We start from the raw sequence: 14462 nt of genomic DNA on the forward strand, positions 1-14462 counted from the left end.
CTTTTTATGTATCTGGTTCGCTCAGCAACGGACATTTCAGCCCTTGAGAACAACACCAATTAGCACTAGCAGTGCTCAGTGCACATTGCTACTACTCCTACCGTGAAACACAACCCTTTTGAACTGATATTATTCACCCAAAAAATCAAAATACCAGCATTTCATTGAACTATGAAGTTTTTAGGACTCTTCTCCACACGGCAAGCATTCCAAAAGATTCACAGCTAACACAAGTACAAGCCATTTATTAACTGAATACACAGCACATTAGTGCCAAATCTTTTCCAAGTTTGAGCACGTACGTGCCACAGAAACAACTCACTCCTTCTTGGTTGGTTCCCAAGGTTGGTACCTGGTCCAGTCTCTCTGCCCTGGATTGAGGCTGTGGCCTTTGGAATGGTAAATAAACTCATCACCCTCCCCAGTGAAATTTTCTTTGTGTTCAATGCCATACCTCTTTGGTTTTAGCATCAAAAGCTGCAACAAGAATTCATTTGTTTGTAAGCTACATGTAACAAGATTTTCACAGCATACACGATCAAATATTTAGAAAGGAAGCAGGACTGGCCTCATCTCCTGTATGATCAGTTATGTAGTGCAGCCAACCATGCCATTCTGGTGGTACTTGAGAAGCGTTGTAGCGACTCTTCTCTGCATATTCAACCCATCTGTGTCTTCCTGTAAAATCCCTCTGGTCAATTGTTAGCTGTGAGCATTCATACCACAATAACCTTGAAGCAATGCAAAACTTTGAAGAATGGCATCTTCCCAATGCATCAAAGAGGAAAATTAGAACAGTCGTTATATCTAACTCATGGCTGTAACTCGCATGGATGTGGTGAAATTTTATATACCAAGGCATGTAAGCATCTAATACGAATTGTCCAATTGCACAAAAACCCGCTAGGAGGCTAGCACCATTAATTTCCTTGCATTCTTATAAAGAAATATGGGAGCTTTGTTAAAATTTGTTCAGCCTACAAAAGAGTCGAACCATTTTACCATGGGGAAGAGGAATTTGCACACTTCCTAGGAAACTAAAATTATTTCTTTACCTTCTTCCATAACCTTAGGAATATGGACAGAAGATTTGAAAAGATCCATAAGATTAAGATTTGTTTCATGATTTGAATATGGCTTGTTCTTGGAAACGATAGTCGACACCAATGTCACAACTCCAGTGCAATATAGTAAAGAATATTTTTATGCTAAAGTAAGAAAGGCATCAGAAGGTGGGGAATGAAGAAAACACTAACCATATTGAGTGTCAAGCTTCTCATAATATTTATTGCCAATGTTATCAACACCTACAAGCCTTGCCCCAATATTGTGGATCTTAGTTTGCCTACAGCATCAAACAAAAAATTGCTAGATATGCTAAAGAAACAAAGATGACCAACACAATTAAAAAATGAAAACCACAAAGAAGCAAAAGTAATCCCTCATTCCAATGTTCATTTTCTTTACAAGAGAGAAATTGTTAACTATATCAGACTCCCAGAATTATGAATAACTTATCCTTATGGGGCTGTTGCTTTTTGCAGCATCCAAGTAGCAACTAGCCTACCGGTCACAATTCAACGTTTTAACTTTTATGTTCTCTTCGAATAACATGGCATATAAATTTTAACACACGTGACTTTTTCTGTTTTTCAAGATCTTTACTCAAAATATTAACACTCTAAATATCATGTAAACACGCAGTATGCTTGTTTGTCAAGGATTTCAAGTAAAGGGGAAGTAATGTGACTTACGTAAGGTTTCCATCGAAAATACAATTTCTGCAAGATTTGGAACAGTATAAACAGTCAGCACGGTATAAAGATATAGGATACGAAACCCAAAAAAGCAATTTAAGAGCCATTCAACGAGCTACTAAAAGACGTCTCAGTGAACCATGTACATCAGAAAGTGCTCCAAAACAATAATTATAACAAAAGATATCGTCCCTGAGCGCCAAAGAGTAAAGCATTTGGACAAAAGGTTTAGCTTTTAATCTGTTTTCCTTCCTACATTTTCCTACCAAGCCAATAGATATAACATCAGAGAACAGACCAACAAAATTTTCTCATCCCGCCCAGCTCAAGAGCTGTTTGTTTCAGCACCTCTTCAACTTTTCGGACTTCCGAAAATTATTTCTTTCTTCAATGCAGCAAAAATAAGAAAAACCCAAATCGAAAATTCAAAATCTAAAATTGCCATCCCACATTGATTTGTCTTTTATTTATCAGGTACCAAGGAGGACAGATTGGATTCAGAAACATTACTTGCAATACGGAAAACACCAACGATGTTCTTGGCATCCAATCACATACATCCAACAAGAAAAATTGAGATCCTTGACATCTCCAGAAGCATTATATTAACAAAAATAAACAAATAAATCAATTCGAAAAGCAAAGGATGGAGATAGAACATACAAGAAGCCATCCTCCTTGAGCTCCCTTAAGTAGCTGCGGAGACCTCTCTCTCTGATCGCCTTCGCAACGCTCTTTACCACCGTCGCCATTTCTCTCCCTCCTCTCCTCTCTCGCTCTGCAGGGCCAGGCTCTCTCGATCTCAGCCCGTTCCTAATATTTGACGGGCTCGGGGTCGGGTCAGAAAAAAAATACTCGGATTGGGTTTAGTTTGCGTCCTTCACCACGTGGCATTTCCCCATTGGGTCGACAACATCATTTTTGTTTTCATTTTTTAATTTGCCTGACAGCATTTTTTTTTTGTTTTTTTAAGGTTCTGAGAAAATAAAAGACGGGAGGAAGAAGAAGAAACACCAGAAAACCCGAAATTTCAACAGAGCGAACTTCGCAGGTACTCTCAGTTGCTTCAGTTTTTCTATGAATTCTCATTTTTTAAGATGAAATTATTATTTACTTTCTTAAAATTGCTTTCCAATTTTTAATTTTAATGTTGCTTCGGATTTAGGGCTCATTTGATTTGATTGGGATTTCATTTGTGTTGTTTGAAATTCTAGGTCTCAACTCGATGGCACTGTAACGTTCTTAAAATTGAATCTGTTTGGAAAACGCGCATCAAGAAGTTGTTAATTGTTGTCTTGTAACAGCAACCTTGATCGATTAGGTTTGAGGAAAATGATGAAGCTGCAAACCTATGCCGGGATTAGTTTGGTAGCAACCCTAGCGATTGTTTATCATGCATTTAGTAGTAGAGGTCAGTTTTATCCGGCAATGGTGTATTTGTCGACGTCGAAGATCAGCTTGGTGTTGCTTCTCAACATGGGTCTGGTCATTATGTGTACTATGTGGCAATTGACTAAAAAGATCTTCCTTGGATCACTCCGGGAAGCCGAGGTGGAGAGGCTTAACGAGCAATCATGGCGGGAAGTCATGGAAATCCTCTTTGCCATTACTATTTTCAGGCAGGACTTTTCGGTCTCGTTTCTTGCTATGGTTACTGCTCTGTTGTTGATCAAGGCTTTGCATTGGTTGGCTCAGAAGAGGGTTGAGTACATCGAGACCACTCCTTCCGTGCCCATGCTGTCTCATGTTCGGATTGTGTCCTTTTTGGGTTTCTTGCTTGTTCTAGATAGTCTCTTTTTGTACAGTTCTGTTAGCAACTTGATAAGGACACAAAAGGCCTCGGTTTCCCTCTTCTTTTCATTCGAGTAAGTGATCCATCTTAATTATTCTCTTTGTTTTCATTTTGGAACATCCTACATTTTATTTGATCAAACTTTGATAACTTTAGCATCTTTTTATCTGATAATTAATACTGCATTTAGCTTCATTATATTGGAAATGAGTTGAGCAAGTTTATTATGTGGTCGTGGAAAGTGGTTGATAGGGCAGATGATATGATGATCCATTGAATGATTTATGTCGAGTACAAAATGCAATAAGGGAGAACTAATAGTTGTGATGGGATTATACGGAAAGGGAAAGCCTTAGATATAAAAGCCAATAATATGGATAAGTCATCAATTTCTGCATTCTCCAGTCTTTCTCATTTTAAAAATGTCCATGATTTTGTATCCAGGTACATGATACTAGCAACAACAACAGTGTCAACATTTGTGAAATATGTTTTCTATGTTACTGACATGCTTATGGAGGGACAATGGGAGAAGAAGCCTGTCTACACGTTCTACTTGGAACTTATTCGGGACTTGCTTCATTTGTCTATGTATTTGTGCTTCTTCCTCGCAATTTTCACGTGAGTATTCTGTTTATATTTCGGTTTAGATAAACAGCTGTACACACAATTTTTTGCTAAATATGACACAATTTTGGGAATGTTTTGGGCTCAATCTGTGATGAATGCAACATGTTTGGTTCCCAAGTGGCGGAGAAGCTGTGGACCTGAAATGTTTTTTTTTTATTTTTTGCCAAGGTGGACCTGAAATGTTAGAATATGATACAATAGTTGGGCCGAAATCCTATGAATTTAAGTTTTAAGCATGTGGAGATTTTTTCTTGTTGATTAGCATAAGCTGAGGTTATTCTTATCTTGATTGACGTGAAGTTTTGTCCCATCCCAGATACTATGGTGTGCCACTGCACTTGATACGTGAGCTCTATGAAACATTTAGGAACTTTAAGCTTCGCATTGCTGATTACATTCGTTATCGAAAGCTCACATCAAACATGAATGATCGATTCCCAGATGCTACGCCTGAAGAGCTTAATGCGTAAGTTTAAAGTCTCATTAGTTTCAAGTGTTTTATTTTGTAATCATCAAATTCTGCATAGTGGAGTCTTAGTTGTTTATGATGGATATGCAGAAGTGACGCGATTTGTATCATTTGCCGTGAAGAGATGACAACAGCCAAGAAACTATTATGTGGACACCTTTTTCATGTGTCGTGCCTTCGATCATGGTTAGAGCGACAGCATACCTGCCCTACTTGCAGGGCTTTAGTTGTACCTCCTGACAGTGGTACAGGTACAGCTGGCGGACATAGGGCTTCACGGTCAGATGCTCATCAACAGGGTAAATTTCTGAGCATTGCAATTGTTGTTGTGTCTTTTAATTTCTGTGTGACATCGGAAGGTCTGATATTTGGTCATTAAAGGAAAGGCACTTTGTTGTTTTTAATTTCAGAACTTTGTGGTTTTTAAACTTACATTTCCTTTTCCTTCATACATGAAAGATTATTATAGAAGGAAATGAAAAATGAAGGCACCAATAAAATGCCAGTTGGATTTCATGTTTCATGGTCACTCTTTTTTTTCATTCTTATAATATATTTTTTATCATATGGGACTCTGATCTTTTGTTCAGTATAAAATGTGAGTTAACTGATGATTTTAATTGGGAACAGGGACAGGCACAATGGCTCAGGGTGGTGGAGTTGCTGGTGATAGTGTGAGCCAACATGAAGCCAGGCTCCGAGCTGCTGCTGCTGCTGCATCGATATATGAGAAGTCTCATGTATATCCTTCTGCAAACAGACTAGTATGGTAATGACACATTTATCCCAAGTTAGCGTTTACATTTTTATTGTTGGAGAGGTCATATGTTCCCATTGTATTTTAGTTTGTTCCTAGTTTGGTTGTGAGAGTGTGTGCTTGATACATATGATTTGGATATGTTGCACTGCCATAGAATGCTGCGTACTAGAGTCTTACAAACTACGCCCTCTTGTGTGTAGGTCTCCTGGATATGCGGCACTTCCTCAGGTACAAAGACATACGACTGACTCCCCTAATACTGAATCTAGTGGAGAAGCTTCTAGTGGACAATCACAGCCGCAGCTTGCAACCCCTGGTGGAGCTGCAAACTTGTCCTTCTCTCAGTTCCCACCTTACATGTTTGTCCCTGGGGCCAATGTGGCCTATGGGGGGAGGCTGAGCAGTGATCCAAATCTGACAGCTTCTGAGCTGGAGGCCCAGAAAAAGTTTCTTCAGCACCAGATAGAGGTATTAAAGAGAAGATTAATCACTTCTGTTTTGATTTGTGGTCGTTACCCCCATTTTCTCGTGCTTAGTAACTGCTTTTCTTGTACAGATACTGCAGAATCAGCTCCAAGTTTTACAGAAACCAAAACCTAAGGAAAGTGTGGACATGGGTCCAACAAGGCCATCTTTGGATGGCAAAGGAAAGAGCGTTGCAGCTCCTTCATCTGTTTCAGATTGTGGACGTCATGAAGATCGGGTTGATACGTAGACATGGCATAACTTCAGGTATATTGTAAGAAAACAAGGGATGAGAAAATTAGTATAGGGATGGATGAATAACTGGAGTATTGAGTTTGAGCATATTATTGTACAAGTCAACTCTTTTCATCTTTATGAAAAAGAAATTTATCTTCTTGTACTTGTAACATTTACCATTACTGTTCGCGAATGGTATAATTGTGTAGAACTCGTAATGTTGCCTCTATTCTATGAGAGATTTTTCAATTTGATCGAAATACTGATGGTACATCACGTGTTTTTAGATAAATGGTGGGATATATGTGTTAAAAAGTTAATAACTTAAAAATATAAATAATGGGATATGTTTATGTTAAAAAGTTAATACCTTAAAAAATAAAATTTTAAAGGAGTGTTATGTAACGCTTTGAAGAAAAACAATCTTGTATCCGGCTAAGATACCCTTTTTCTTCATTTTTGTTCAAAGCGGGCTGTGGCTTGTTTAAAAAAAAAATTTTTAAATTAAAAATCGTAAAATAGTTGCCTGCTCCTATTTAACGGAGGCAGATTGTCTTCCTTTCTGTTTCTGTTTGAATGTCGTTCCCATCCCCTCCTATTTTATGCGGTTACGGTTAAGCCACGTCAACATTTTATATTGATTTTTTTATAGAGATAATAAGACAAAAAGCAATAGGAATATAAAATATTAACGTGGTTTAACCGTGATCGCACAAATAAGAGGGGATGAAAAAGGCATCCAAACATAGGGCAAATAATCTGCCTCTCTATTTAAACGCCCTCAACATCTTTAAAATTTCAATGCGGTCCTTAAAATGACGCTTTTCCAATCAATGCTACTAGAATAAAAATTAAAAAAAAAACCTGCAGGAGTTTTTAGGGAGAACATCGATGATTGGCTTAGCGGGTTATTTGTCAACTTGGACAAAGGTTGGTGGTTGGTAGTTGATGTTGAAATTTGGGAGCCATATTTTGGACTGGAACTTGTAGTCGACAATAGCATTTTAAAATTATAGATGAAGATAGATTCAGCTCTAGTGGTTAATTTAATTAATAATATGATTGATACTGGTTTTCATTTTCTTGCTAACATCATTAATCATTGCAAATAACTTGTGACACGTATAGCTGAATGCGAGTTAGTGCATGTTTACCAGGAGAAGAATATGATGGTTTATGAAATTGCTAGTGGGAGCTATAATATGAATCTTGGATATCATTTTTTAATAATCCTCCAGACTAGATTGGAACTCAGTTATTTGATAATATGATGTGAGTTTCTAGAACTCGAACTCTATGTAATAACTCTTCGAGCTAGTTTTGGAGGTATCCACCCCCTATGTTACCAAAAAAGAAAGTGATTATAATCTATCATATTATCTTTCAACCATTTTAATACGTGAGAAGTTTTTATTGGATGTGTAGTTCACTTTTTAAACACGTAGAAAATATTTATTGACTGAGTGACGTTACTATAGAACTATGAAGTAATTGCAAGAGAAAATGTCTCCTTCACGGAAAAATGTCGGGTGTCCTTCGACCTTATTTGATGTTTGATCTCTCATAAGTTCATGACCATCGGAGTAGAAGCCTAGGAGTGGGTATTGTGTTTTGTTGACTCATTACCTAACTCCATACCCACAACAATTCACCTTACCTTGTTACTATTTTTGTTTTGGGTTGATCCCAAAGCTCACATCGCAATTAACTTAACATGCTGCAATCTGCATGTTGTGTTAATTCCTCAAATTTCGTTATCAGGTTTAATTTGGACATATAAGATCGATCTTCATTGAGTGTTAATTATGCAAATTAATTTCCTGAAGCTCTAAGCACCAGAAATATAAAAGTAGAAGCAAAGTAAATTGTCTGTGACAGCCGTGAAACCAAAAAATCTGTGACGGCATGAAACGAAAAGTAGTGGGGGTTGGTGGGGAGGGGGAAGGAATAAAGACAACACCTTTTGGGTTTTGTAAGGTGGCAAGGAATAATAGCTGACTAGCAACCGATGGCCAACAAAACGTTCATTTTTCAGATTTTAAATGAAGGAATTCTGATTAGACTATTAATTAGGTGAAACTTGACCTTTCGAAATAGAAAGGTAGAAAAAAAGCTACAAAAATAATTATATTATGGATGAATCAATGTCGTAGTCTTATCGCAGCAGCACCAGATTCAAACCGCTAACTCTGGTCGTATTTGTATAGATATTCATTAGTCCTACGGCAGTTGAGTTAAAACCTAAAGAAACTAACTAGTCCAAATCAAGTTGGACTGGTCAATCTTCCCGTCCCATAGCCTTGAATTTCTTATTGCTCCTGAAAGCATCAGAAAGTGACCAAAAGGGGTGTTATCAAGCTTTTCCAACCTGCAGGTCTCACCCACTCCTTTACTTAGCCTCAGAAGATCAAGCTTTTCCAACATGGTAATTGCATAAAGCATGGCTTTATGCCAATATCCTGGAAACCTAAATGATAAATTAATTCTCGCCAATTCTTATTAATTTTGATTTATGTTAAATCATGAAGAATTAAAAGGGAAGACGATGGACTTGTGGGAAGGAGAGAATGTGAGAGGAGAGAACATATGAATTGATTTTGAGTTTTATTTTTAAATGGGTGTGGAATTGAGTTTGTGAGAGTAGTTTAGATAGTAAATTAGGGTTTAAAGAGATATTAATAGTTTAGTTAAAAATAATATGGGTTAAAGAGTAAGTTGGGTGTAAAGAGAGGTTATATGGATTCAAATAAAATTACTCATTATATGATTAATTATTTAGTAATTGCGATTTTGGCATGAGAAGGAGGATTGAGGGAGGTGGAAGGAGGAGGAGTGCTAGCTACCTTCTTAGTTTTAGATCCTTTTCACCCTCCCTCTGAATAATTGGATACCAAATTAGTGATGATATGAAGCGCAGTGTTTCATGAACACTTCTTACTTAGTATTAAGGTTCTAAAATACGCTAGACTCTAGTCGGGATGTGAGTTGAGACCTAGGCGGATTTAAGTGAATTTATTATATATCGTATATAAGTGTCTATTTATATTGGAATACATAAATTGCAAAACAAAATGACATATAGATTATAAAATTCTAGAACATATTAAAAACATGGGAAACAAGTATATAATGATTGTTCATCCTAGTATTCAATAAGTCTCTTACATTTTATTGAACAAAATAAAACGCAAAATGAAAGTTATCAATTTTCTGTTTAAGTAAGAGTTACAATCTATACAGGTGCCTAGACATGTTGGTAGGCTAGGCGGATGCCTAAGTAGGTCTAGGTGTCATTTCTAAATTTTCAAACGTTAGAGATTATCTGGATGATAGCCAGTCGTCTAGCGCCTAAGCGGAATTTTTAGAACAGTGATTAGCATTGCATTCACTATTAGCTTTAAACTTCACCATTAAATTAATTAATTTTTTATTACATACAATCGGCTTATGTGCTTTTATCTCTCTTATATAATATACTAGCCTTCACGCACGCCCTCATGCACGTGTAGAAGACATTTTTTAAATCACGGCATGTTATGCGTGACTTACACGTTTTAAATGTATTTATATGCGTAAATTGACAAAAGGAAAGTTAAATATTTGAAGTAAATAAATAATTTTAGATTATGCTAAAAGAAACCCCTCATAAACTAATTAAAGCAACTGAATTCACATAATAAAATCGGTTTTCAATCACATTATTGCTAGCTCATTGTGAGGCTAAGTCCACTCTCTCCCCCTTAGTGTAGATAATATCATTTGTTAAAAAAAAATAAAAACAATCATTTGACAATTAATTTAATCACATTATTATCCACGTACGAAAGACCTTTTTTATAAAGAAAATAATATTTAATAAACAACTAATTGAATCATATTATTGCTAACTTATTATAAGATACTAATTTTAAAAAAAAAAAACTTTACTAATTGATCACTGGCACTACGCGCCTCTAAAGATGTTTTAAGCACAATATTCATCATTTTCCTTATTTTTTATTATATTTTTCTTCCCTTCACATGAGCACCATCAACTTTCACTTATCCTTTCATTTTTTTATTCTTTTCTCTCTTCCCACTTATATTTATATTATATTTTATGATAATCAAATTACCAAATTACCCTTGTATTACTTGATATATTATATTAGGCTGCTTTTGAATTTTTTTTGGTTGAGGGGCAATTTTTCCTAATATTTTTTGTCAAATGTGTGACCCAAACTTTTTGTCAGCATGCGTGACCCCAAATTGGGGCTCTCGCTTTCTATTATATAGTTCTTGAAATTGACTCACCCAATCAAGATGATCCCTGAAATTGAAAATCGACCAATTTAGTCCCTAAAAATATGTGCCGCAAATCGATGTGGTTCTTCTGTCATAATTCCTTTAGCTACTTAGGATCGATCTATCCTCTGATGCGTTTAGCTTGGATCCAGCTTCTAGGTTCTCCATAAATGAAATACCCAAATTACTCATGAATGCAAAACATTTTCAGCTTCAAGTTCCTTTCCCACAGATTTATAACAATGTACTGCTGAGCTCAAAGTAAACCTGTCTGCCTCTCCAGACTTATTGATCTGCTCAAAAAGCTTGATGCCTTCTTCTAAATGTCCATAGTCCATGTAACCTCTCAGCATAGTCTGATAACATGCCACGTCAGGGTTCAAACCAGCTCCATGTAGTTCTTTATTCACCTATCAAACCCATTTTGGCAGAAGTGAAGAGCAAGAGGTTAAAATGCTCACAGGAGGGATGGACACCGATTTCATGCATAGAGTTGATGGTTTCCTCTGCTTCTGAGTATTTCAGACTCTCTGTGTAAGCTCGAATTAGGGACAGGTAGGTGAAGGAGCCGGGTAAGCAAGGGAATTTTAATAAAACACTTCCGATACTGTTTACTTTTAACAAAAAACCATATTTTTACCTTTTCTAGTACTATTCACTTACACATTTATTTATCTTTTTTTCATTAAAACTAATTTTTTTTTTTTTCCTTTGAATAATTCCTCTACTTCTTCATAAAGGCCCCCAGCAGCATATACATTGATCATTATATTATAACTGACCTGATTTTCACGTAAAAGACAAGACATCAGACTCAGATAACCTTTACACTTCCAAATAATCGTGAAAGTCGATTCATAAGAAAAATGTAATATTTTTCAGCCACCAACTTGCTTGGGATAAGCCATCCTGTTGCACCAAGACGTACCCTCTTGGTTTATTAATGAGTAATTACTAATTAGTCAAAATAAATCTTTATTTATCCCTTTTCAGTTTTAAAGACTATTTGTAATAAAACCCTTATATATATCCATCCTCAACTCATCATGCTAACTGCATCTGTTAAAGGCATCAGAAAAGAATGTCGTCGTCGATCAGCATGAAGATTTTAATTAGCTTGAAACTTGTAGTGGGCTTGTTATTGTCTACTGGTGGCAACTTCCATTGCCAAGCTTCGCCTCCTCGTTACACTTTTGTGGTAATTAACTCCAGTTCAGTTCTGAATTCTGATGCATGTGTATGAATTGCACGAGAGACCATTTACTTAAATTATATTTTGTAAATTACATGATATGGTAGTTGATAGTTGGATTCCTTCTTTTAAATTATTAAAAAATTAATCTAATCTTCAACTGTCATATAATTTGGTATAGTATATTAACTTATAATGCATACGTATACATATATCAGTAATTTCAAAGATATTAATGAATTGATATCTTCTGTTTGTTGTAAAAATCAATTTTAGGTCGAAGAAACTCCATACAAACGACTGTGTAGCACAAAAAACATCTTGACTGTAAATGGCCAATTTCCTGGACAAACAATGTATGTTCATGCTGGAGATACTATCGTGGTGGATATCTATAATAAGGGAAATCGTAACATTACCATCCACTGGTAATTAATCAACTTTATACAGTGCATGTAATCTCATCTGGCTTTTACATAAATGTGTGATATGATTCTACAATTTTGAACCATCTATTTTAGGCATGGAGTTAAGCAACCGAGGAATCCATGGTCGGACGGTCCTGATTACATCACGCAATGTCCTATCCAACCAGGAGCCAGGTTTACCCAAACCATTATATTTTCCTCAGAGGAAGGGACTCTATGGTGGCATGCTCACAGCGAGTGGGATCGAGCCACCGTCCACGGTGCTATAGTCATATACCCCAAGAAGGGAGCCACTTACCCTTTTCCCAAACCTCACGCAGAATTTCCAATCATCTTGGGTATGCAAATCAATTCAAACTTCAGTTTCAAAAACATTAATGAAAAGATTTCTGACATTATGAGCATAGTGATCTCTGTATAAACATTTCCAAATTACGGTCCTAATTTTTCTGCAAATTGTTGATTCGAAAATTGTAGGAGAGTGGTGGAAAGAAGATATCGGCCAACTGTACAGTGAAATGATTCAAAGCGGAGGGGACGCAAATACTTCAACTGCTTTCCTCATCAATGGTCAACCAGGCGATCTCTATCCTTGCTCAAAACCAGACACATTTAAGCTCAAAGTTGTTTCCGGCGAAACCTACCTGCTCAGACTAATCAACTCTGTAGTGCAAGAGATGATGTTTTTTGCCATTGCCAATCACAAAGTCACGGTTGTAGGCTCAGATGCTAGCTACACCAAGCCATTTTTAACAGATTATGTGACCATATCTCCCGGCCAAACGATTGACCTCTTGTTAATTGCGGACCAAATTCCCAACAACTACTACATTGCTGCTAAAGCCTATAGTGCCGGGGCTGGGGTTCCCTACGACAACACAACCACCACTGCCATACTCCTATACCAAGGAAATTCTAATTCATCTCCTACTTCTTTGCCTAATATTCCTTCCCGTAATGACACCAAAGCATCGGTTCACTTTACCAGTAAACTCAAAAGCTTGGCTGATAAAAACCACCCCGTTGACGTGCCGCACAAGATAACAACTCTTTTGTTCTTTACACTCTCCGTCAACATGCTACCCTGCCCGAATAGTTCATGTGCTGGGCCTAACGGGACTCGTATTGCCGCCAGTGTCAACAACATTAGCTTTGTCAACCCCACCATTGACATATTGCAAGCTTACTATTACCATGTAAATGGGGTATTTGGAACTCGCTTTCCAAATTTCCCACCCTTGCTATTTAATTTTACAGCTCAGCACTTGCCGTTGTACCTACTCCTGGCGAAGCGAGCGACAGAGGTGAAGATACTGGAGTACAACTCAATGGTGGAGATTGTGTTTCAGGGGACAAATATAGTGGATGGAGATGACCATCCGATGCATCTCCATGGATTCAGTTTCTACGTTGTGGGATGGGGGTTTGGGAATTTTGACAAGGACAAGGACCCTTTGACGTATAATCTTGTCGATCCTCCTCTTCAGAGCACCATCGCTGTCCCTAAAAATGGTTGGACTACCATTAGATTCAAGGCGGACAATCCTGGTACGTAATTAATGAAGACGTTCATCATCTCCCGTAATTAACCGCCCTTAATTAGTTGTATTAATGAATGATAATTAGATCATATGATAAATTGTTCTTGTGTTGTCCTTGTGTGTAGGTGTTTGGTTTATGCACTGTCATACCGATCGACATATGTCATGGGGCCTAGTCATGACGTTCATAGTGAAAGATGGAAAGGGCCTAGGAGCGCAAATGTTACCTCCGCCGCAAGGAATGCCTCCGTGCTAACAATTTTTATAAAGAACTATTTTCCAAAATGTGCGTACCATATATATATAGTCCCACTTATTTGTAGTCAATACAAGAAGCTTCTTAGCATTGACTAGGGTCATGTTGAAATTTCCTCGTAAAAAGATATTAAAATTTGAAATAAATAATCTCGATTGATTAAATCTTCACGTACTATGTATATAGTCCCACTTATTTGTAGTCAATACAAGAAGCTTCTTAGCATTGACTAGGGTCATGTTGAAATTTCCTCATAAAAGGATATTAAAATTTGAAATTAATAATCTCGATTGATTAAATTTCTGCAACTTCATTGTCTTGAAATGTCTTTTTCAAGTGCCAGACCAGGTCGATACTGGTCCAAAATCATATAGTTTTCAATTACCAGGGCCAACTTGTATTAATATTCAAATGACTAGTCCAAATCAACGAAGTTGCAAAAATTTAATCAATCGTGATTATTTATTTCAAATTTTAATATCTTTTTATGAGGAAATTTCAACATGGACACAGTCAATGCTAAGAAGCTTCTTGTATTGACTACAAATAAGTGGGACTATATATGGTACTATATATGGTACGTACATTGGCTATTAGATGTTTCTTCCCTGCACCCCTATACTGGAAATTTGTTTATATGTTTGATGTAGT

At 36.8% G+C, this 14462-nt stretch overlaps 3 protein-coding genes across 5 annotated transcripts; 2 read left to right on the top strand and 1 right to left on the bottom strand.

Annotated features, from left to right (window-relative positions):
- Positions 1 to 143: 143 nt before the first annotated feature.
- Positions 144 to 2537, bottom strand: LOC137720624 (NADH:ubiquinone oxidoreductase, 17.2kDa subunit). Its single transcript, XM_068459713.2, has 5 exons — positions 2421 to 2537; positions 1755 to 1781; positions 1257 to 1345; positions 569 to 678; positions 144 to 477 (listed from the first exon to the last, which is right to left on the bottom strand). Exons 1-5 carry the CDS (start codon positions 2507 to 2509, stop codon positions 319 to 321), a joined length of 474 nt encoding a protein of 157 aa, XP_068315814.1. The 5' UTR covers positions 2510 to 2537; the 3' UTR covers positions 144 to 318.
- On the top strand, positions 2448 to 6370 carry LOC137720621 (ERAD-associated E3 ubiquitin-protein ligase HRD1B). 3 transcript variants are annotated; one of them, XM_088690269.1, is made up of 9 exons: positions 2448 to 2596; positions 2731 to 2808; positions 2972 to 3622; positions 3994 to 4170; positions 4496 to 4645; positions 4739 to 4947; positions 5279 to 5417; positions 5609 to 5876; positions 5965 to 6370. In XM_088690269.1, the coding sequence occupies exons 3-9, from the start codon at positions 3090 to 3092 to the stop codon at positions 6121 to 6123; spliced, it is 1635 nt and encodes a 544-aa protein (XP_088546395.1). In that variant the 5' UTR covers positions 2448 to 2596; positions 2731 to 2808; positions 2972 to 3089; the 3' UTR covers positions 6124 to 6370. The 3 variants fall into 3 exon arrangements, with proteins under 3 accessions (XP_088546395.1, XP_068315810.1, XP_068315811.1); XM_068459709.2 differs by lacking the exon at positions 2448 to 2596 and having other exon boundaries at positions 2713 to 2808; XM_068459710.2 differs by lacking the exon at positions 2448 to 2596 and having other exon boundaries at positions 2715 to 2808; positions 3062 to 3622.
- A 4990-nt stretch (positions 6371 to 11360) lies between these two features.
- Positions 11361 to 13901, top strand: LOC137720467 (laccase-15-like). Its single transcript, XM_068459535.2, has 5 exons — positions 11361 to 11592; positions 11863 to 12014; positions 12108 to 12352; positions 12492 to 13562; positions 13681 to 13901. Exons 1-5 carry the CDS (start codon positions 11476 to 11478, stop codon positions 13809 to 13811), a joined length of 1716 nt encoding a protein of 571 aa, XP_068315636.2. The 5' UTR covers positions 11361 to 11475; the 3' UTR covers positions 13812 to 13901.
- The last annotated feature ends 561 nt before the right edge of the window (positions 13902 to 14462 follow it).

The sequence above is a fragment of the Pyrus communis genome, chromosome 1, assembly GCF_041283825.1.
Source record: "Pyrus communis isolate YQ-2024b chromosome 1, ASM4128382v1, whole genome shotgun sequence".
In the NCBI taxonomy this organism is placed as follows: Eukaryota; Viridiplantae; Streptophyta; class Magnoliopsida; order Rosales; family Rosaceae; genus Pyrus; species Pyrus communis.